Consider the following 18,331-nt stretch of genomic DNA (forward strand, 5'->3'; position numbering starts at 1 on the left):
TTGAGTTTTGTGTATAATTACTACAACTTCAACCATGAAAACTAAAACAAATGATCATTTGTGAATTTCAAATATAGATGGGGTGCATACTCTCTTGGCTACCAAATCCAAAATCAAAATCATGAGCCTTCAACCCCCGCCATGACTAGGCTTGTGGGTGGAGTTACGGCTATGATATCAAATTTCTTTTGTAGTTTTATATAAATTCACCCATCATAACCTTACCCCAAATTTGGATTTACATATTTAAAAAGGAAAATAGGAAGAGACACCATTCAAGCCACTTAAGTAGTGATTATATAAAAATCAAAATGATAATAATAATAGCAAAGAAATAATGTTAGGTAAAGTGGTTGCAAGTTTCTTGTTTTGTTTGTGTGCACAAAATAGTGAAAAGAAGTGGGTACAAGAAGGACAAAAGGAGAAAATGAAAGGCAAAGATTAACCAAAACCAGAATGTAATGAAAAGATTGGTGCGGGTGCTGTGCTGTGTGGAGTGGTGTGGTGTGGGAAGATTGAAATGCGCACTACAATGAAAGCTCAAAAAAGCAACAACACTTTCTTTGAACATCTAAAGAATCAAAACAGGTAACCTTGCTCTTTGGTGGGTGGGTCCATCTCCTCCATGGCCAAGAAAGAGTCCCCATCTTTACATTAACCTTATTATTCCCATCAAACACTCCCTCCCTCCCTCTCTCTCTCTCTCTCTCTCTCAAACCAACTTCTTTCCATTTCACACGAGATAAAGTAGTTTTTGAATTGTTTTCTCTGTTTTTCTTGCTTGGTAATTTGGGGTTTGGTCTGATACCCTAATAGCTTTAAAAAAATTTGATCTTTTGGATGATGGATTGATTATTTATAGTAGCTTGTCGGTGAAGAAAGCTGGGGTTTTTTTTATCTGCTGTTTGTTTTGTTTCTGGTAAATTATGGGAAATTGTTGTTGTAGAAGGGAGCCTTCTGTTTACAATGAAAAATCAGGTTGCTTACCACCACTTTCTCTTCTTTTCGCCCAATTCATGCAATTGTTTCTTCTTTATATGTGATTTTTTCTGCATAATTAGATGACTAATATCATGATCATCCTCTGCTCAGAATGATTTGGCATGTCCTGTACGAATCATATGTCTCCAGTTATTTTTTTTTTAATTTTGTTAAGAATGTCTGAGGAATTTGAGGAATTTTATGTTAGACTGATTGGATGTGATGAGTTTCTATTTTAATGTAAAAAATATATGAGACTAAATATTCTTTTGTTGTTGTTTTTCACCTCTCTATCTTTTATTAAATGGACTAGAACACAGTAGAGTTTGCCCTATTGAGAGGTGGTGCATCTTTTATTTTCTTTTTTTCGGTGGATAGAGGAACCTATCAGACTCCCTATAGTGGCTTGATGCTTATTTTTACAGTATTTTTCTATTTCCTCCATTGAACTAAGAAAGTCTACACATTGCTTCAAAATTATTCTTTCTCTTTATACCTCTGATATTGCCATACACCCCCCCCCCCAACCTCTTCTCCTTTCCTTTTCTTGCTTTGAAAACTGCTACCTTTAGTCTGCTTCATTTTAAGGTGACCTTTTGGTTTCTTTAATTTTTGTCTGATGAATCTTTATAAAGCACCAGCTTTTAGTTGACCTTTCTGATGATTTCCTGTGCTGAAGAGCAGGAATTAAAAGACAGATTTTATTTGCTACTTTTTTAATGATTCTTTTGACTTTGGTTTATACATAAAGGGATTTCATTATCGTATTTGTGATTCTATATTTTTTTTTTGTCATGTTTCTATGTTAGAGTCTCCGAAAGACCAAAGTCCATCAGGAAGACCAACAAAGGATGATAGAAAGCTACCTTCAAATCCAGAAGAAGTAGAGGACCTGCGTCGTGATTCAGCGGCAAATCCATTGATTGCTTTTACGTTTGGTGAACTAAAATTAATCACTGGAAATTTTAGGCAAGATCATTTGCTGGGTGGAGGAGGTTTTGGGAGTGTTTATAAAGGGCTCATTGCAAAGGGTTTGAGAGAGGGGCTTCAGCCCCTTCAAGTTGCCGTTAAGGTTCATGATGGTGATAACAGTTACCAGGGCCATAGAGAATGGCTGGTAATCTTTTGTGCTCCACTTCTGTTCCTGTGCAACATTAAGTTGTTGACATTGGGGCACCATTTCTATGCATTTTTTTTCTGTTCATTAATATGTTAAGCTTCAATTCTCCATCAGATTATAACAGTTTTGAGGATTTTTAGGCAGAAGTCATATTCCTGGGGCAGCTTTCTCATCCAAACCTGGTGAAATTGATTGGATATTGCTGTGAGGACGAACAACGGGTTCTGATATACGAATATATGCCTCGGGGAAGCGTGGAAAACGTTCTGTTCTCAAGTATGTATTTCGTATAACTTAGTTCAACAACATTAATTTTTTGAAACGTGGAAATATATGCCGAATGTAAGCCAACGAGGAAATTATTTTCTGTGAAAGTGGTTCTAAGGAATGTCCTTTGTATTTGCCTCCAATTCATGTCTTGATGTCTTCTTTTTTGCAAGATATGCTCCAAAAGCCCTAGCTTTAGGATAATCATTAATCTTTGTGTCATCACATTGTAGGAGATGCGACTGCCATCCAAGAACATTTCTATTCGATGTAATAGCTTGTATTTGTGTTTGAAAGCAATTAAAAGATAAGAGGTGATGACAGGGAAGCCACTGAAAGGTGTTTGAGGGATTGTCTAATTTCTTTACACTAAGTGTTGAGGACTTCTGAATGTGGAAGTTGTAGGCAGCTTCTAGCATGCCTGGGATGTTAAAAAAATTTCCGGTTAGAAGCCATGAGTAGTTCTTCACTTTTTTGGCTTTTTTGTTTTGGTAATCGATATGTGCATGTCTTCTGTTGTTGCAGGAGTATTGCTTCCTATTCCATGGTCAATTAGAATGAAGATTGCATATGGTGCAGCAAAAGGACTTGCCTTTCTACATGAAGCTGAGAAACCTGTCATCTACCGCGATTTTAAGACATCTAATATTCTCTTAGACCAGGTTTTTTTTTTGTCAAAAGCCCTGCGTCTGCTGCCAGAAATGTTGAGTATTATGGCAAAAAATGTTTAGGTCAGAATCACTTAAAGTTATGTGTATTTTTGAGCAGGACTACAATGCAAAGCTCTCTGACTTTGGCCTTGCAAAAGATGGACCTATAGGAGACAAAACCCATGTTTCCACCCGCATAATGGGGACTTACGGGTATGCAGCACCTGAATATATAATGACAGGCAAGTTTCCCAACTATGCTGATGTTATAAGGATGAAAAGGGCCAATTTCCTGGTGATCTTAAATCCTGCCTACCTAATGTTGTGCAGGCCATTTGACTCCAAGAAGTGATGTATACAGTTTTGGTGTTGTTCTTCTTGAGCTTCTGACAGGAAGAAAATCTCTAGACAAATCACGACCAGCCCGTGAGCAGAACCTAACGGACTGGGCTATTCCTTTGCTTAAAGAGAAGAAGAAATTGCTCAACATCGTGGATCCGAGATTAGAAGGAGACTATCCAATTAAAGGAGTTCACAAGGCAGCAATGCTAGCTTATCATTGCTTGAACCGAAATCCGAAAGCAAGGCCTCTAATGCGAGATATCGTTGATTCCTTGGAACCTTTACAGGAACATGAAGATGTTCAGAACGAAAAACCTGTGCTCACTGTGATTCATGGCGTCGCAGATGGCCAGTTAAAAGGAAAAGATGGTTCAATGTAACTGATCGCATGAGTCCTAAGTCTTTTGATTTTGCCAAGTTTTTTTCCTCCTGTTGAAGAAGGGATTTTTTTTTTTCCTGCTGCATTGCATTGCTAGCTTTTCTTGTGTGCAACTAGAAGAAAAGGTATGCCTTCACTTTTTTTCTTATTTGTTATGTTCCTTTACTCCTCCCGGGGCCGGCCAAACATGATTATGATGTATATTAATGGAAGTTGGATTTATAGGAGGAGTGAATATCAGTACGTGTTTAACTTGAATAGTGTGTGTTTGTTTACGCGATCAACCGCATAAGAATTTGAATAGCGGTTGGCTGGCCGCGCAGACAAGCCAACCTAATAAATCTGATAGTTAAGGGAAGCATGTTCTCTTCCCTGATATCGTGAGTGTGAATTTAAGGGCAGTACTGATATAGGAAGTGATGGTTTGGTTTATGAACGATCATTAAGAACCGAATTGAAAGGCAAGAGATTAAACTTGATTAACACTAATAAGGAAATTAAACTAGTCAAAGGCTTTTGAGCAGGCACCAGGAAGGAAGCAATGGAGGAAAAGGACACAACAAGCTGGGGCAGGTGCGTGTACTGTAGCCAAGTGGCCTTGTTAGATTGCTTGGAATCAAGAGAAGCTTGCAGGCAAACACCTAAATGTTACATCAAGGAAAAAAGGAAGACTAACTTAAATGAAGCTGCGTGCTATCTTGACTGAATCTGAGTCATAAGAATGTGTGGTTTCTAAGAAATCACAAGAATAAGTCAAGAGTTGAATTTCTTAAATTTAATCCGGGGTTAAATTTGAAACTGATCCGTGCCATGGCCGGCCCCTTTTCTCTTTCTCACTTGAATGCTTCTGCCGTCGTAGAAGAAAACTGCAGATGTAAATGGAGACTTTCTCTGTTCTGTTCTGCTGTTTTTATTTACGAAGAACATGAGTATAAAATGCTTGATAGATTTTACAGCAATAAATCTTTAAATAATTTTACAGTAATGGTAGCAGAGTATTTAAAGAGTACTGAAGAGGACATTCACAGGGATTCTAAGAGTTAATAGATTATGTTCTATATAGTTTGATGAGAATATGTTTTGTATTGTAGTAGTTTCGGTGATTATGATTTAAAAAAAATATTTTATACAAAGCACTTAATTAAAGTTGGTTTGATATTTATATATATTAGGTTAACAATGTAATTAAAATTGAGGTTGAAGAAAAAATAGTTTAATATGTTTGGTTAAGAATGCTTTTTAAATTGAAGATATAAAATATATATATATTAATATTAATAGTTTTAAATTTAAATATTATAAATTCAACTACTCTTATTACATCATGAAATAAATAATATTTTATATAAAATATTTTTTATTATTCCATTAAACTATCTATAATTCTATTACGTAAAAAATGCATCCGACAAGAACTACAGTTTTCATAATTTCTTGAGCGTGCAGTAAAATTAGGTAAAATATTATTAGGAATAAAATTGAGATTACAATACGAGTAAATTTAATTCATCTAAACTAGTTTTTCAAAAAAAAAATTATCATTCACGTTCACATGAACAGTGCGAGTGAAATCAATTCACTACACTAGTTTTTTGAGAAAAAAATGTATTGTTCACTTTAATGAACAATGCAGAGAAGAAAATCAGTAGAGAGTTGCTTTAATTTTACCTGCGTTTTAAACGTAATATGCAGTGGGCCCCATTAGAAATAAATTGTGTTTTTATGTTTACTAAACAATTATTTGGTTGTGGTTGCTTCAAATGCAGAAGCAACCACACAAACAAATGGACTCGGCAGTTATCTTATTCTGCATGGACAAGGATATGGAGTGACATCTGAATTTATCATTATAGAATCCTTTTAGTTTCAGGAGAATCACAACAGTTTTTTTTATCTTGTTAGACTACCATTCTGACTTGAATTTGTAGTCATTAAAGCATCTTTATCCCTAACTTTTCTCCGGCGAAAGGTGCCAATTTTATAAGCATCCATTGACAGCATCGTAGGAGAGTTCTGCCTTATTACTCCAATAGCTTTTTCAACCTTATCTCTTCATTGAATTCTCATAATGCTTGTTGTCAGATTGTGTTGTACTAACATCCTCCCTCAAACTTGGCCAGGACAAGAGGTAAATATTGGGCTAAAAATAATTGAGGACAACTTTTGAAACGGATTTGGTAAAAATAGAAGCAATATAATTACTGGAGTTTATATATCGTGTGATAAGATGTTCAATAGCAACTCGTTCTTATACAAAATGATAATCGAACTCAATATGTTTACTGCAAACATGAAACACTGGATTAATTGTCACGTGTAGTGCATTCAGATTGTCACGGTATAGGACTGGAGGGGTAATGAGTTTGATATGCAGATCCTTAAAAAGAAATGCCAACCAAGTGATTTCGACAATTGTGTTAGCCATGGAGCGATACTCAGCTTCAGTGATTGAGTGAGAGATTGCATGTTGTTTCTTTGAACACCAAGAGATAAGATTTTTGCCAAAAAAGATGCAGTAACCAGTAGAAGCGCATTTGGTGGAAAGACAACCTGCCCAATCAGCATCTGAAAAAGCAGAGAAATCAAGTGTAGTATGTAAAGTAAAATGTAGTATAGAGTATAATGTTCTTTTCATAAAACATAAGATACGATGGACCATTTTTACATGTGTGGTATTTGGGGCATGCATAAATTAAGATACGAAATTAACACTATATGAAAGATCTGGACGTGTGAGAGTAAGTATTGTAAAGAGCCAACAAGGCCTCGAAAATAGCTTGAATCGTCTAAAGGGATGTTAAATGTTGAGGTCTTGGTATTTCTTTCAATGAGTGAGTTCATGGGTTTACAATCGACCATGTTTGCTCGTTCAAGGATGGTAAAGGCATAATGAGACTGTGAGAGGTGAAGGCCATTCGGTGATTGAGATATCTTATTCCTAAAAAAGTGATGAATATGTCTCAAATCTTTCATGGCAAACTCACTACTAAGGATTTGTATAAAATCTGTAACAAGTGGTTCATTTGAACCTTTGAGTAGTAAGTCATCAACATAGAGGAGAAGAATTAGTAAGCCATGATCAGCATGATAGGTGAATAAAAAAGGATTTGTTAAACTACATAAGAAACCATATTGAAGTAAAAAGGTGTTGAACCAATAAAACCAAGCATGAGGTGCTTGTTTAAGGCCACATATAATGCGCTGAAGCTTGTAAACATGCCGTAGATATTGGGAATCTAACATTCTAGGTTGTTATTCCATAAATATATCTTAGGAGAGGAAGCCATATAAGAAGGTATTTTTAATATTAAGTTGTCAAATGGACCACCGCTGAATAAAGGCTACTGTAATGAACATGCGAATAGTGCTTAGTTTGACAACAAAGGAGAACGTTTCAGTAAAGTCAATGCCATCAATTTGATAAAAACCTTTAGCAACATCCCTTGCTTTTAGTCGATCTAGAGAGCCATCAGGTTTGAGCTTTATCTTGAGTACCTATTTGGATCCAATAATATGCATATCAGGAGTGCGAGGAACTAATATCCATGTCTGATTATGATGTAGAGTAAATTATTTAGTCATTGCTGCTTGCCAGCTTGGATGAGCTAATGCTACCTGTGTAGCTGAGGCTTTCGTGGGATAGAGGGAGAGTATTTGGTGGACAAAACATATATGGAATTTAGCTTAACAATATCATGGTGTGAGCATGTGGTCATAGATGGAGATATAGGGACCTGGGAGACTTATTTGGACTAGGTAAGTCATCAATGAGAGCAGATTAATGAGAATATAAACTAGTATACTCATCTGGATGAACCATAGGCATAAGAGTTGTCAATGTTTCTGATTCAAGTAGAACAAATTAACTTTCCTCATAAGGCACAACAACTAGGGGATGATAGGCCACTAATTGTAGGTGCTGTTGTATTTGATCTTGTACCTATGATTCAAGTCTTGAAGCATGAGTATTTACAAGCCTTACAATCTACTATATTGTGTGATCAGTAGGTGTGATTGTGTGTTCAGCAAAATTGTCGGGTTATGTTATACACACAATAATAGGAACTAAAGAAGTAGAGGATGTAGATATTGCACTAGTTTTAGGAACATTTTCCTCTTCCTACACATGGTTATATATGGTGTCATTAGTAATGAGAGCTAAAGGAGCAAGAGATGAAGATGTTTCACCAAGGGTTGCTTGTGTAGATGTGTTAATAGTAGGCAATGAGCTCTGACATGATAGTGTTGCAGCTGGCTTAGGTGATGCTACAGAAATATTAGTACAAGGCAATCATGCATCATATATGCTAAGAGCAAGTTGTGAATAAGGAGTAAAAGTAGAATTACCAACAAGTTTATATGGAAAAAATAATTCATCAAATAGCACATGTCGTGAAATAATTTTTTTTTTTGCTTTTTGGATGGAAACATTTATATCCTTTGTGAGTATTATTATATACTATGAAAATGCAAGAAACAGTTTTCGGATCAAATTTATTGACCCGTGTGTCCCAAGTGTAGGGAAAACATTTGAAGCTAAAGATACGCAGTGAAGAATAATCAAGATGAGTAAGATGTGGCTTAAAATATGGAGTTTCAAAATTAATTGATGATGAGGGCAATCGATTGATGAGATAAATAGCAATAGTAAATGCTTTTACCTATAGAAATAAAGATACACAACTATGAAATAACGTGGTCATACCTAGCTCTCGTATGACGCGATGACGTCGTTTGACCATACATGTTTATTCAGGGGCATACGGATAAAATAACTAATGGATAATTCCTATGGAGAGAAAATGAAAGGAGAGTTTTGAGTTGACAAACTCTTTACCTTCATCTGAATGAAAAACTTTAATTTGTTTGTTGAATTGTCTTTTAACATACTGTTCAAAAGCTAAATATGTATTCACAAATTCATATTTAAGTTTGAGAGGAATTATCCTTGTATACTTAGAGAAGTTATTAACAAAGCAAGCATAATATCTAAATTTTTCAATGGATAAAACAGGGGCAAATCCTTATAAATTACAATGAACTTTTTCAAAAATATCAGTACTTCAGTGTTCAGAACTAAAAAAAGGTAATCTACTAGGTTTTCCTAACTGATAACTATCACAAAGATGTTTAGTTTTCTTTGCTCCTGTGACATCAATCAATCTTTTATTCTTTAATAACTGCAAGGTTGAAAATTGAGGGTGTCCTAAATGTCAATGTCAAATGTCTGTTGATCCAGATTTAAAACAATGGGAAAAATATAGTTCTAAAGAGTTATGTGGAACTATATTTTTCTCATTATTGTCCAATGATTACTGGTTGTCCAGTTGCTCGTTCTTTAACACAGAAACTAACATCAAAAAATTCATAATTAATAGGAAATTAAGTAGTTAGTTGACTTACTAAAATCATTTTTTTAAAAAAAGTCTAAGATAAACAAAACATTCTTAAAAGGTAAAATAGTATTTCTTTGTTTAACAAGTGTATCACCAATACCAAGAATTGGTAGGGAAGAGCCATTTCATATAATAACATAGTTTGTGCCATAATATTCACGAATATACGAATATTAGACAACATACCTTGTTAACCTGTCATATGATTTGATACTCCTGTGTCTGATGTCTATTCAGTTTCTGTTACCGTGTTATTAAGAGTGAGTATATCAATGACTTGTGGGATATCATTAAGTTTTGTAGACTTTTTGGGCACCCACTAGCAAATTTTATCAATATAACCTGTGGTGCCACGGTATTAACATTTTTCATTACATCAAAGGTTTATAACCTGTGGTGCCACGATATTAACATTTTTCATTACATCAAAGGTTTCTTTCCACTAGAGTCATACGACACTCTCCTAATTGAGGAGGACATCATTGTTATATAGTATTAATATTGCGATTTTATCCTTCATCTTAGGTTTGTTGTGCCTAAAAACCTCTTCCATTAGATGAAAATTTATGCGAGTTATTACAATACTTGTAAGGGAGATGGTGTTGTTATTGTTATTGTCCATAAAAATCTAACTGTAGGTTGAATGGAGTTTGTTTTTGAATGACTAGAAAACCAACTGTGTCGTTGATCAAGATTTTGGAGTTGTGAGACCAACTCTGTGTATAATAGTCTTGGTGGTTTTAACATGATAGTTGTAAAGTTTTCATACTGAGGACCAAAACTTGTAAGGAGGCAAAAGGCTTTTTCTTTATTAGGAACAGGTTTCTAATAGCAACAAAACTGTCACATAATCTCTTGAATTTCTGAATATGCTCACCTATGGTTTGGTCTTCCTCTTTAAAAAAATACATTACCTGTTGTCGAAGTGTAAATTCACATTCTTATAAATCTTTGCATATGTATTTTTAAATGATTCCCAAATAGCATATGCTATGTCAAGTCCTATAACAAGACTTAGTGTTTTTTTAAAGAGTGTTCCAATGGTCCACCCTCACAGAAGGCAGTCTGTTTTCCTCCAGACAATGAAGGTTTCTATTAGTTGGGGTTCAAGTTTTTCTCCATATATGATGTACTAATATCTGGTGTGGTGTATTAAATGGATGCAGGGTCTTCGTTAGTTAGATGGCTAACTAAGTCTTGGCTTTCTGCGAGGGCTAGGGCTTGCTCACACCACAAGAGATAATTGTTTGGGCTAAGTTTGAGAGTGATGAAGTTTTCAATATTTAGGGACAGTGAAGACATTATATTTTTGTATGCTCACACAAGCTTTGATACCAAGAAGAAAACTGCAGATGTAAATGGAGACTTTCTTTGTTCTGCTATTTTTATTTATGAAGAACGTGAGCATACAATGCTTGATAGATTTTATAGCAATAAATCTCTAAATAATTTTACAGTAATGATAATAGAGTATTTAAAGAGTAATTAAGATGACATTTACAATTATTATAAAAGCTAACGACTAGTGATTATATTTTATATAGTTTGATAGCAATTATCTTGTTCTGCATGGATAAGGATATGGAGTGACATCCGGATTTATTATCATAGAATCCTTTTAGTTTCAGGAGAATTACATCAGTTTTTTTTATCTTGTTAAACTATCATTTTGATTTGAATTTGTTGTCATTAAAACATCTTTATCCCTAACTTTTCTTTAGCAAAAGCTACCAATTTTGTAAGTATCCATTGCAGCATCTAAGGAGAATCCTACCTTATTACTCCAATAGCTTTTTCAACTTTATATCTCCATTGAATTCTCACCATGTTTATTGTGAGATTATACTGTGTTAATAATTGTAATATCTGTGTGCAATGTTTGTAATCCAACCAAAAAAATTGATTGTAATAATTGAGAAATCATAACTAGTTTAATTTTTGTGTTTCAAGAATTTTTTTTGAAAGATTTATTTTTTTATTTTTTTAAATTATTTTGATATGGTAATATAAAAAATAATTTTTTTAAAAAAATAATATTATATTAATATATTTTAAATAAGAAAACATTTTAAACAACTGAACATTTTTTAAAAAAACCTATCAACATTAAACAAATTATCTCAGGACCAGTCAGTGGTCATGTTTTTTTCCGGGAAAGACGAGGGGGTCAGGTTCCACTCTTGGTAGAGCCCCTCGCTCGCTCAGAACAGGAAGTCAAGTCAGTCTATTTGGAGAAACATGGCGGAAAGCAGTCTCTTCAACACCATTACTTTTGTAATTTTTAATATACTTACGAGGAAATTGTCCTGGCGACTGAGGTCGAGGCCCTCAATAATTATTAGAAATTGACAGCACCAGCCAAAAAAAAACTTTTTTTTTTCCATTAATTACTTTGTCGTTAAAATGTACAGTTTAATGAATCCCACGCATATGCTTTTTTTACTAAATAACTTAATTGAATTAAAAAATATAAATTTAATATTGCTCTTTATTTAAAAAATGACCAACATAAAAATATACCATAGATGTATTATCTTGATAAAATTTAAAACTTACAGGGAATGTAATTATAATTATTTTTTAAAGTATTTTTTATATTAAAATAATATTTTTTATATTTTTTTTTATATTTAAAAAATTATTTTTAAGATTAGTACATCAAAATAATTCAAAATATATAAAAAAAATTATTTTTTAACATAAAAATAAAAAATTTAAAATTTTTAAAAATACTATTTGTACTACATTTCCAAACCTCCTCATAATTATTTTTCAAAACCATGCCTTTTGAGCCCAGGGTGGAGCAAGAAAAAAAATTAAAGGGGGCTAAATTAAAAATTAAAGAAATTAAGTTAAATTTTTAATTATTGTTATAAATTTTCAAAAAAAAATTGAGAAAATTTTTTTTTACAGGAGCAGGGCCCTACCAGCTCCCCTGCATCCATCACTTTTTGAGCCTACGAGCTTTTTGTTATGAATTTATTTTAATTCAAATTGTTTATCAAAATAAATTATTATTTAAAAAAATAATGTATGATTTAATGAGATTGTTTGTGGATATTAATTTTATTTTTTAAAAATATTTAAATATGCAGGAAGACAACTTGTCTTCTATAAAACAACTAGAGATTCAAAAATATAAAGGAGATAAATAAAAAAATTCAAATTATAATATATAATAAAATAAAAATAAAAATAAAATCTACAGTAGTATTTTCAGCAATGCAATAATTGTTCTATAAAAAATTACCTGTAAAATCACCATTAAAAATTTAAATATTATCCAACAATTAATCAAGCTTTTATTGAGGTCAGGTCGCTATCCTGCGTCCATGCTAGAAATGAAAAGTAGCACAAGCATTTATTAAGAGACGAGTCAGCGAATGACAGCTGTATCTCTTTCCACAGTGTTTCTCCCCATTCTTGATTTGCCCGATTCAGACAGCAGGTACGGTCAAGACAAGCAAATTCGCTGACTATTCTTTTTCCAAATTTAAATAAAAAAAATTAAAAGTATGAAAATTCTTTTCACATTATTATTAAATTCAATCAAACCATTGGATATTAAAATCTGTTAACCTAATTTTATATCTATCTTGAATTTTTAATAAATTACATGGATGCTGATCAGAATGAATTAATGATCAAAGATAATTTAAATAATTAATAAAAATATAGTATAATTTTTTTTAAAAAAATAAAATGATATTTAAAAAAATATTTAGACAATGCTAGATTGGATTGACCTTGATCACTCTGATTTGAATCATAAATTTTAATTAGTTTAATTTTATATTATTTTAAAAAATATATTTTTATTTATTTATATTACAAAAATAAAATGTTTGCAATATCAAGTATCAACCCTAAAAAAATGTTTATTTAACATTGTGATAACCCTGTAAAAAACATATAAAAATAAACTATGAACCTCTTTCCCCAACTACTCCAATATTGAAATAAAAAATAATTAAAAAAATTAAAAGACATAAACTAAAAAAAATATCAAGTTTAATAGGTAAATCTGCTAAAACCCATGAATCGAATAGCCTGGATCAACACGTCAAGCCCGCAAACTAGGTAATGGACTCTAATGAGATTAATAATTTATTTTTCTCTAAGCTATTGTGTTATTTAATTACATGATAATAAAAATAGATGTTTATAAAATCAAGCGTCAAACTAGTATATATTTTTTTTAAAAAAAAAGATTATGATAATATTATGAAAAGCAAAACAAAACAAATTAAGAAATTAAATTATCAATTAGCTCGATATTGAATTATGAAATTCAAAAAAAAATAAAAAAGATGAAAGGTATATCACTAAACCCACAAGTCAAGACAATCAAAATTATTTTATCAAACTTGCAAACTAGATAATTGTATTCACAAAATTTAATAACTTATTTTTTTTCAACTCAGATTAAAAATAATGTACGTACATTAACAAGATAATTGATTTTAGTTTTGAGTAATATAAATTTTGTATTTATTTGGAATGACTTATGTTTTTAACATAAAAAAGCTATTATTCTATAAATAAATAAAAGAATTGAAAGATAAATTTCTTAATATTTATCCTTATATCAACTTTATGACTTGATGTTTTATTTAAATTAACATATTTTTTTATTTATTAAGAAAAATAATTTTTAATTAATTATATTGAAGATTCATATCAAGATTTTATTTTACTAATAAAGTGTTGGTTTAATAATTAAGATATTATTATATCTCTGCACCGATAAAAATACAAATTCAATATTTAAGAACTATATTTTTTATAAAGGACAGTCACAAACTCCGGATAAAATTAGTTTTATTTTTTAAAAGAGAATGCTCGGATAAAAATAAAAAAATATTAAGATTTTATTTTGAAATAAAAAATTTTCTTAATCAAACCAAAATTTTAAGATTGATCACATTTTTAGGTTTGATGATGACATTTTTTTTTGCATTCAATTTTTTTTCAATCCTCCCTTATTAAGGGTTTGCATTTAAATGCGAGAAAAATGGTGACGACATTAAGTACACATCATGCATATTTCATGATCATGATCATGATGGTCATGGTCATGCATGTGGACCCTCCCTGTTCCCATTCCTCTCCTCTCCATCACCCATTTCTCTTCATCATTTTGTTCCATCAAGATAAATTAATTGATGACATGCATGTCTCCCGGTAATAAATCCATCTCCCATTTTGATCACGACACGTGTGCCGATTACTGCCATGATCATAAACCAGTCTACACACACTGACTCCCAGACTTGATTGGCTCTCTTGGCTTGCAAGATATTACTTAAGTACCAAACCGATAATGTTGTTAAAATTATATTTTGAAAACATTTAGTTAATTTATATGCATTATAATTATATTTAAAATTCTATATTTAGATGTTGCTTATAAAAAAGTTATAATTTATAGTTTTTTTAAACTTTGTTTGATATTATAATGTATAATACCTTTTAAAAGTATTTTTAATTTAAAAATATATTAAAATAATTTTTTTAATATAAACACATCAAAAACATTAAAAATACTTAAAAAATAAGGGTGTTTTTGAAATATGATCAAACACAATAACAAACAGACACTTAAACTTATTTTTCCAAGTCATGAACATACAAATTATTGCAATACCAAATATATTTTTTATTGATTTCTTTATTTTTTTCAAATAACAACTATAAATAATACCATAATAGATCACATATAATATTATTGATTTTTGATCTTTCCATTATACTTTTCTATCTCGTTTTTGGATTTAAAAATTCTTCCAATATATATAGCCATCATACGTGGAATAAACTAATCCTTGAGCGTTAAAGGTCTTCCCACAAGTTTTAAATTTTTATTATTATTATCCGATTGAAAAGTCTACCGTTCACATAGCAATATATATGAAATAAAAATTCTTTATCTGTAAAAAAAATATAAAATAAATTAGGAAGTGAAAAAGGTAGATTAATAAAAAATTGTTTTTTTAACCGTCTTGTTGGTGCAATTATTTTTATCTATAATTCGTAAAACTTTATATATATATGTGGAGCGCTATGTTTGGAGGGTGTATTTTTCAGTATAATTGGATATTATATATTGTTATAAAACCCGGGTTTTCACACTAGGCCGGGCCTTACTCTGAATTGATCTCCGATCGGGTTTTACGGCCATGCATGTTGTATATATAGACCTTAAGCTGCCGAAGATAAAAGTGCTAGCTGTTTTCTATATATGCTGCCAAATTAAACCCATATAATTAAAAGCTAATAGATATATAGTATTATAATAATCTTGCAGCCCTTCCTTCGTCTCTCATAATTTCCACAAAAAGGTTGAACACAGACTCCTGCTGCTCCCTTCTCTTTTGGTGTAGAGAGGATCAACAGTGACCATGAGCGAAGCTTCTTCAACTAGAGAAACCTCCATGTATATTCTCTTACTAAGCTTTCGATCCGCTCCCCTTTATATCCCCTTCTCTCTCCTCCTCCGTGGAAAAATGCTCATGGAAAGGAGCACTTTCTTAATTAATTTGCAACTTTTTGATATCAAGCTAGCTAGCTAGGGTTTAAGTTCTCTATATATGTAGCCCCACCGAGCGCGCGCCCTTTAGATTCTCCATCAAAGCCACTAGATACGAGATTCATCCAATGTATGTGTTTCTCTCGAAATCTATAACAAAACTAGCTTCTTCTTCTTCTTTATTTACCCTTTTCTAATTATTTTTGAAGTGGTAATACCAGCATGATTTCAACTTGAAAACCATTTTCTCTCCCTGCTTGTAACATCGAGTGATGCCCTCGTTTTATATATATTTACGGGATATTACATATATAGATTCACCTTGCTGCAGGTTTTTTCAAGAAATCAAATGGTGTGAGTGTGATCTTAGGTTAATTAGTACATATAATCTTGGATCCGTGTATAGATCTGCATCTTTAAAACCTAAAAACACCATCTAGCTAGTTAATTTTATCCCTCCCAAGATCAGTTAATATGCGTTATATAATTATTTGCTGGCGCATAGATCCAGTTTATACACGCAAAGACTCCATATGCTTCCTCTCTCTCTCTCTCTCTCTGAAGGAAAAGAGGATCTTAAATATTGTACACACCTCAAGTTAGCACGCCAGCCGCCTCATGCTCGTCCATATCAACGCCCCCACCCATGATTGCAATATGCAATAATACTGCACTTCCATTTTTATCAATGATTTCTCCTGTACTGTTAATTTGTTTCCATTTTGCTTTCAGTACCTGGTACTTACACATATATACATGCGAGAGGGCGCCGCGCGCGCTCGCTCCTCATCTTCATTTGTATTTTCCCCTTGCTATATATAATACATATGTATATAGACACACGCAAAGTACCCCCTCCATGACCTTCTTGCAAGAGGTGTATATACCCCCTCCATGACCTTCTTGCAAGAGGTGTATATACCCCCTCCATGACCTTCTTGCAATATACACCTCTTGCAAGAAGGTCATGGAGGGGGTACTGTGCGTGTGTCCACACACACACACATATATGTATGTATGTATGTATGTATGCATGTGGTGGTATATGTATATTATAGCACAGATAATACAAAGTAACAATATCTGTAAACACTATATACGCATGTATAAATCAACTCATGATTATTTCATTTCGTGTTTTGTATACGTATAATTAAGGGAAACTGAGGAGGAGGATAGAGAAGAGCAGTATACAGATCCAGGAGGGCAGAGATTGGTGCTGCCAGAAGATGGGCATGGATGGAAGAAATATGGCCAGAAGTTCATCAAAAAAAGAGGAAAATTCCGGTATATTTATTAAATATTACATTCAATTCTCTATGTTTATATGAAGAATATACATTAAGGGGTTCTTTTCCTATCAATCTTGAACCCCAATTATCCTTTCTGCGTACAGAACTTTACATCTATGGATGGGGGGTTGAAGGGAACCTCTGTATCTGTTGTCCACAATTAATCTGTTACCCGATTCTCAATTTCATCTCAAATTAAAAAAATTCATCAATGAGGCTCCTAATAATTCATGCATATCTCAATTAAAATCTGCTTGTAGATGCCTTCACATGTTAATATTTATTTATTTCTTTCTTTTCTGTCGATCAAAAATGAATATTTTGAGCAATTAAACGGTACTACTATATTTCGAGGAAATTTGTCTGAAAAAATCAACAGACATGGAAAGAAGAACCTGATTGAAAATGTCTCAAACATCAGGAATGCAATCGGTAGCTCTTTTTTAGATTAAAAAAAGAAACTAAGTAATACTAAAGGTTAGGAGGTAGCTGGATCGGAGGTTAGTTAATTAATTTCTAAATTAAAATGAAATGGGGCCAATAGAGACTATGTTAATTGTTTATGTGTGTGTGTGTGTGTGTGTGTGTATAGATCCTGGCAATTAACTAATGAATATTAATTTTACTACGTGTGTGTGTGTGTGATATTGCATGTATATTAATTAATGGTGGTGCATTTAATTAATTAAATAATCCCAGGAGCTATTTTAAATGCCAGAAGCAGAATTGTGTGGCAAAGAAGAGAGTTGAGTGGTCCAGCCCTGATGATATTCGAATATGGTACGAGGGATCTCACAATCATGCCTCATCTACACAAGGGACTTCTTCCTCCGCTGCAAATCAGTACAACTTGTACGCTCAAGTTTTTGGATCAGATCAACCGCCTTCACGCCCGCATGATCAAGATGCTTAATTAATTCTTGTTTGATTGTTTATCATATCGTCAGTTTTCTTTTTACTATTTCTGTTTTAATTGTTAAAGAATAACATAAATTATATAAATTCTTCTTAGTATATTAATTAGACGATGTCATTTTAAAGACTTCCTCAACGCTCCATCTTAATTACACGAATATCCTGTCAATGTATGCATATGTATATGTATATAAAAGGAAAAGCACTAGCGTACTAGCTCTAGAACTTGGAACCTTGCATGGCCTCCAGACGACTCTCTCTCCCCTTCACCTGAGGCATATGTATATGTATATAAAAGGAAAACCTTAGCACTAGCTCTAGAACTTGGAACCTTGCATGGCCTCCAGACGACTCTCTCTCCCCTTCACCTGAGCATAATGGTATTTTCTAACCAGGAGCTTAATCTGCATTAGTTACATAGTTCTGATGTTAATTGACTTACGATTTAATCATAAGCGAT

At 32.5% G+C, this 18,331-nt stretch overlaps 2 protein-coding genes across 5 annotated transcripts; both read left to right on the forward strand.

Moving 5' to 3' along the window:
- The first annotated feature begins 433 nt into the window (after nt 1–433).
- LOC105126075 (probable receptor-like protein kinase At5g56460) lies at nt 434–3,997 on the forward strand. Its single transcript, XM_011026817.1, has 6 exons — nt 434–978; nt 1,791–2,098; nt 2,242–2,377; nt 2,894–3,030; nt 3,137–3,260; nt 3,349–3,997. The coding sequence occupies exons 1-6, from the start codon at nt 927–929 to the stop codon at nt 3,738–3,740; spliced, it is 1,149 nt and encodes a 382-aa protein (XP_011025119.1). The 5' UTR covers nt 434–926; the 3' UTR covers nt 3,741–3,997.
- Nucleotides 3,998–15,358: 11,361 nt separating this feature from the next.
- LOC105126078 (probable WRKY transcription factor 25) lies at nt 15,359–18,018 on the forward strand. 4 transcript variants are annotated; one of them, XM_011026821.1, is made up of 3 exons: nt 15,359–15,571; nt 16,823–16,951; nt 17,675–17,976. In XM_011026821.1, exons 1-3 carry the CDS (start codon nt 15,537–15,539, stop codon nt 17,871–17,873), a joined length of 363 nt encoding a protein of 120 aa, XP_011025123.1. In that variant the 5' UTR covers nt 15,359–15,536; the 3' UTR covers nt 17,874–17,976. The 4 variants fall into 4 exon arrangements, with proteins under 4 accessions (XP_011025123.1, XP_011025122.1, XP_011025124.1 ...); XM_011026820.1 differs by having other exon boundaries at nt 15,361–15,571; nt 17,656–18,013; XM_011026822.1 differs by lacking the exon at nt 15,359–15,571 and adding an exon at nt 15,578–15,794 and having other exon boundaries at nt 17,656–17,976.
- The last annotated feature ends 313 nt before the right edge of the window (nt 18,019–18,331 follow it).

Source organism: Populus euphratica, unplaced genomic scaffold (assembly GCF_000495115.2).
Source record: "Populus euphratica unplaced genomic scaffold, PopEup_1.0 scaffold75.1, whole genome shotgun sequence".
Classification (NCBI taxonomy): domain Eukaryota; kingdom Viridiplantae; phylum Streptophyta; class Magnoliopsida; order Malpighiales; family Salicaceae; genus Populus; species Populus euphratica.

Excerpts from the sequence above, each read along its gene's own strand:
- LOC105126075 (XM_011026817.1), top strand. The coding sequence starts at position 927 with ATGGGAAATTGTTGTTGTAGAAGGGAGCCTTCTGTTTACAATGAAAAA. Across the intron at positions 979-1,790 it reads TGTTTACAATGAAAAATCAG|AGTCTCCGAAAGACCAAAGT; the intron begins GTTGCTTACCAC and ends TTTCTATGTTAG. Across the intron at positions 3,261-3,348 it reads ACCTGAATATATAATGACAG|GCCATTTGACTCCAAGAAGT; the intron begins GCAAGTTTCCCA and ends AATGTTGTGCAG.
- LOC105126078 (XM_011026819.1), top strand. The coding sequence starts at position 16,311 with ATGATTGCAATATGCAATAATACTGCACTTCCATTTTTATCAATGATT. Across the intron at positions 16,403-16,822 it reads CATTTTGCTTTCAGTACCTG|GGAAACTGAGGAGGAGGATA; the intron begins GTACTTACACAT and ends CGTATAATTAAG. Across the intron at positions 16,952-17,655 it reads AAAAAAAGAGGAAAATTCCG|GAGCTATTTTAAATGCCAGA; the intron begins GTATATTTATTA and ends AAATAATCCCAG.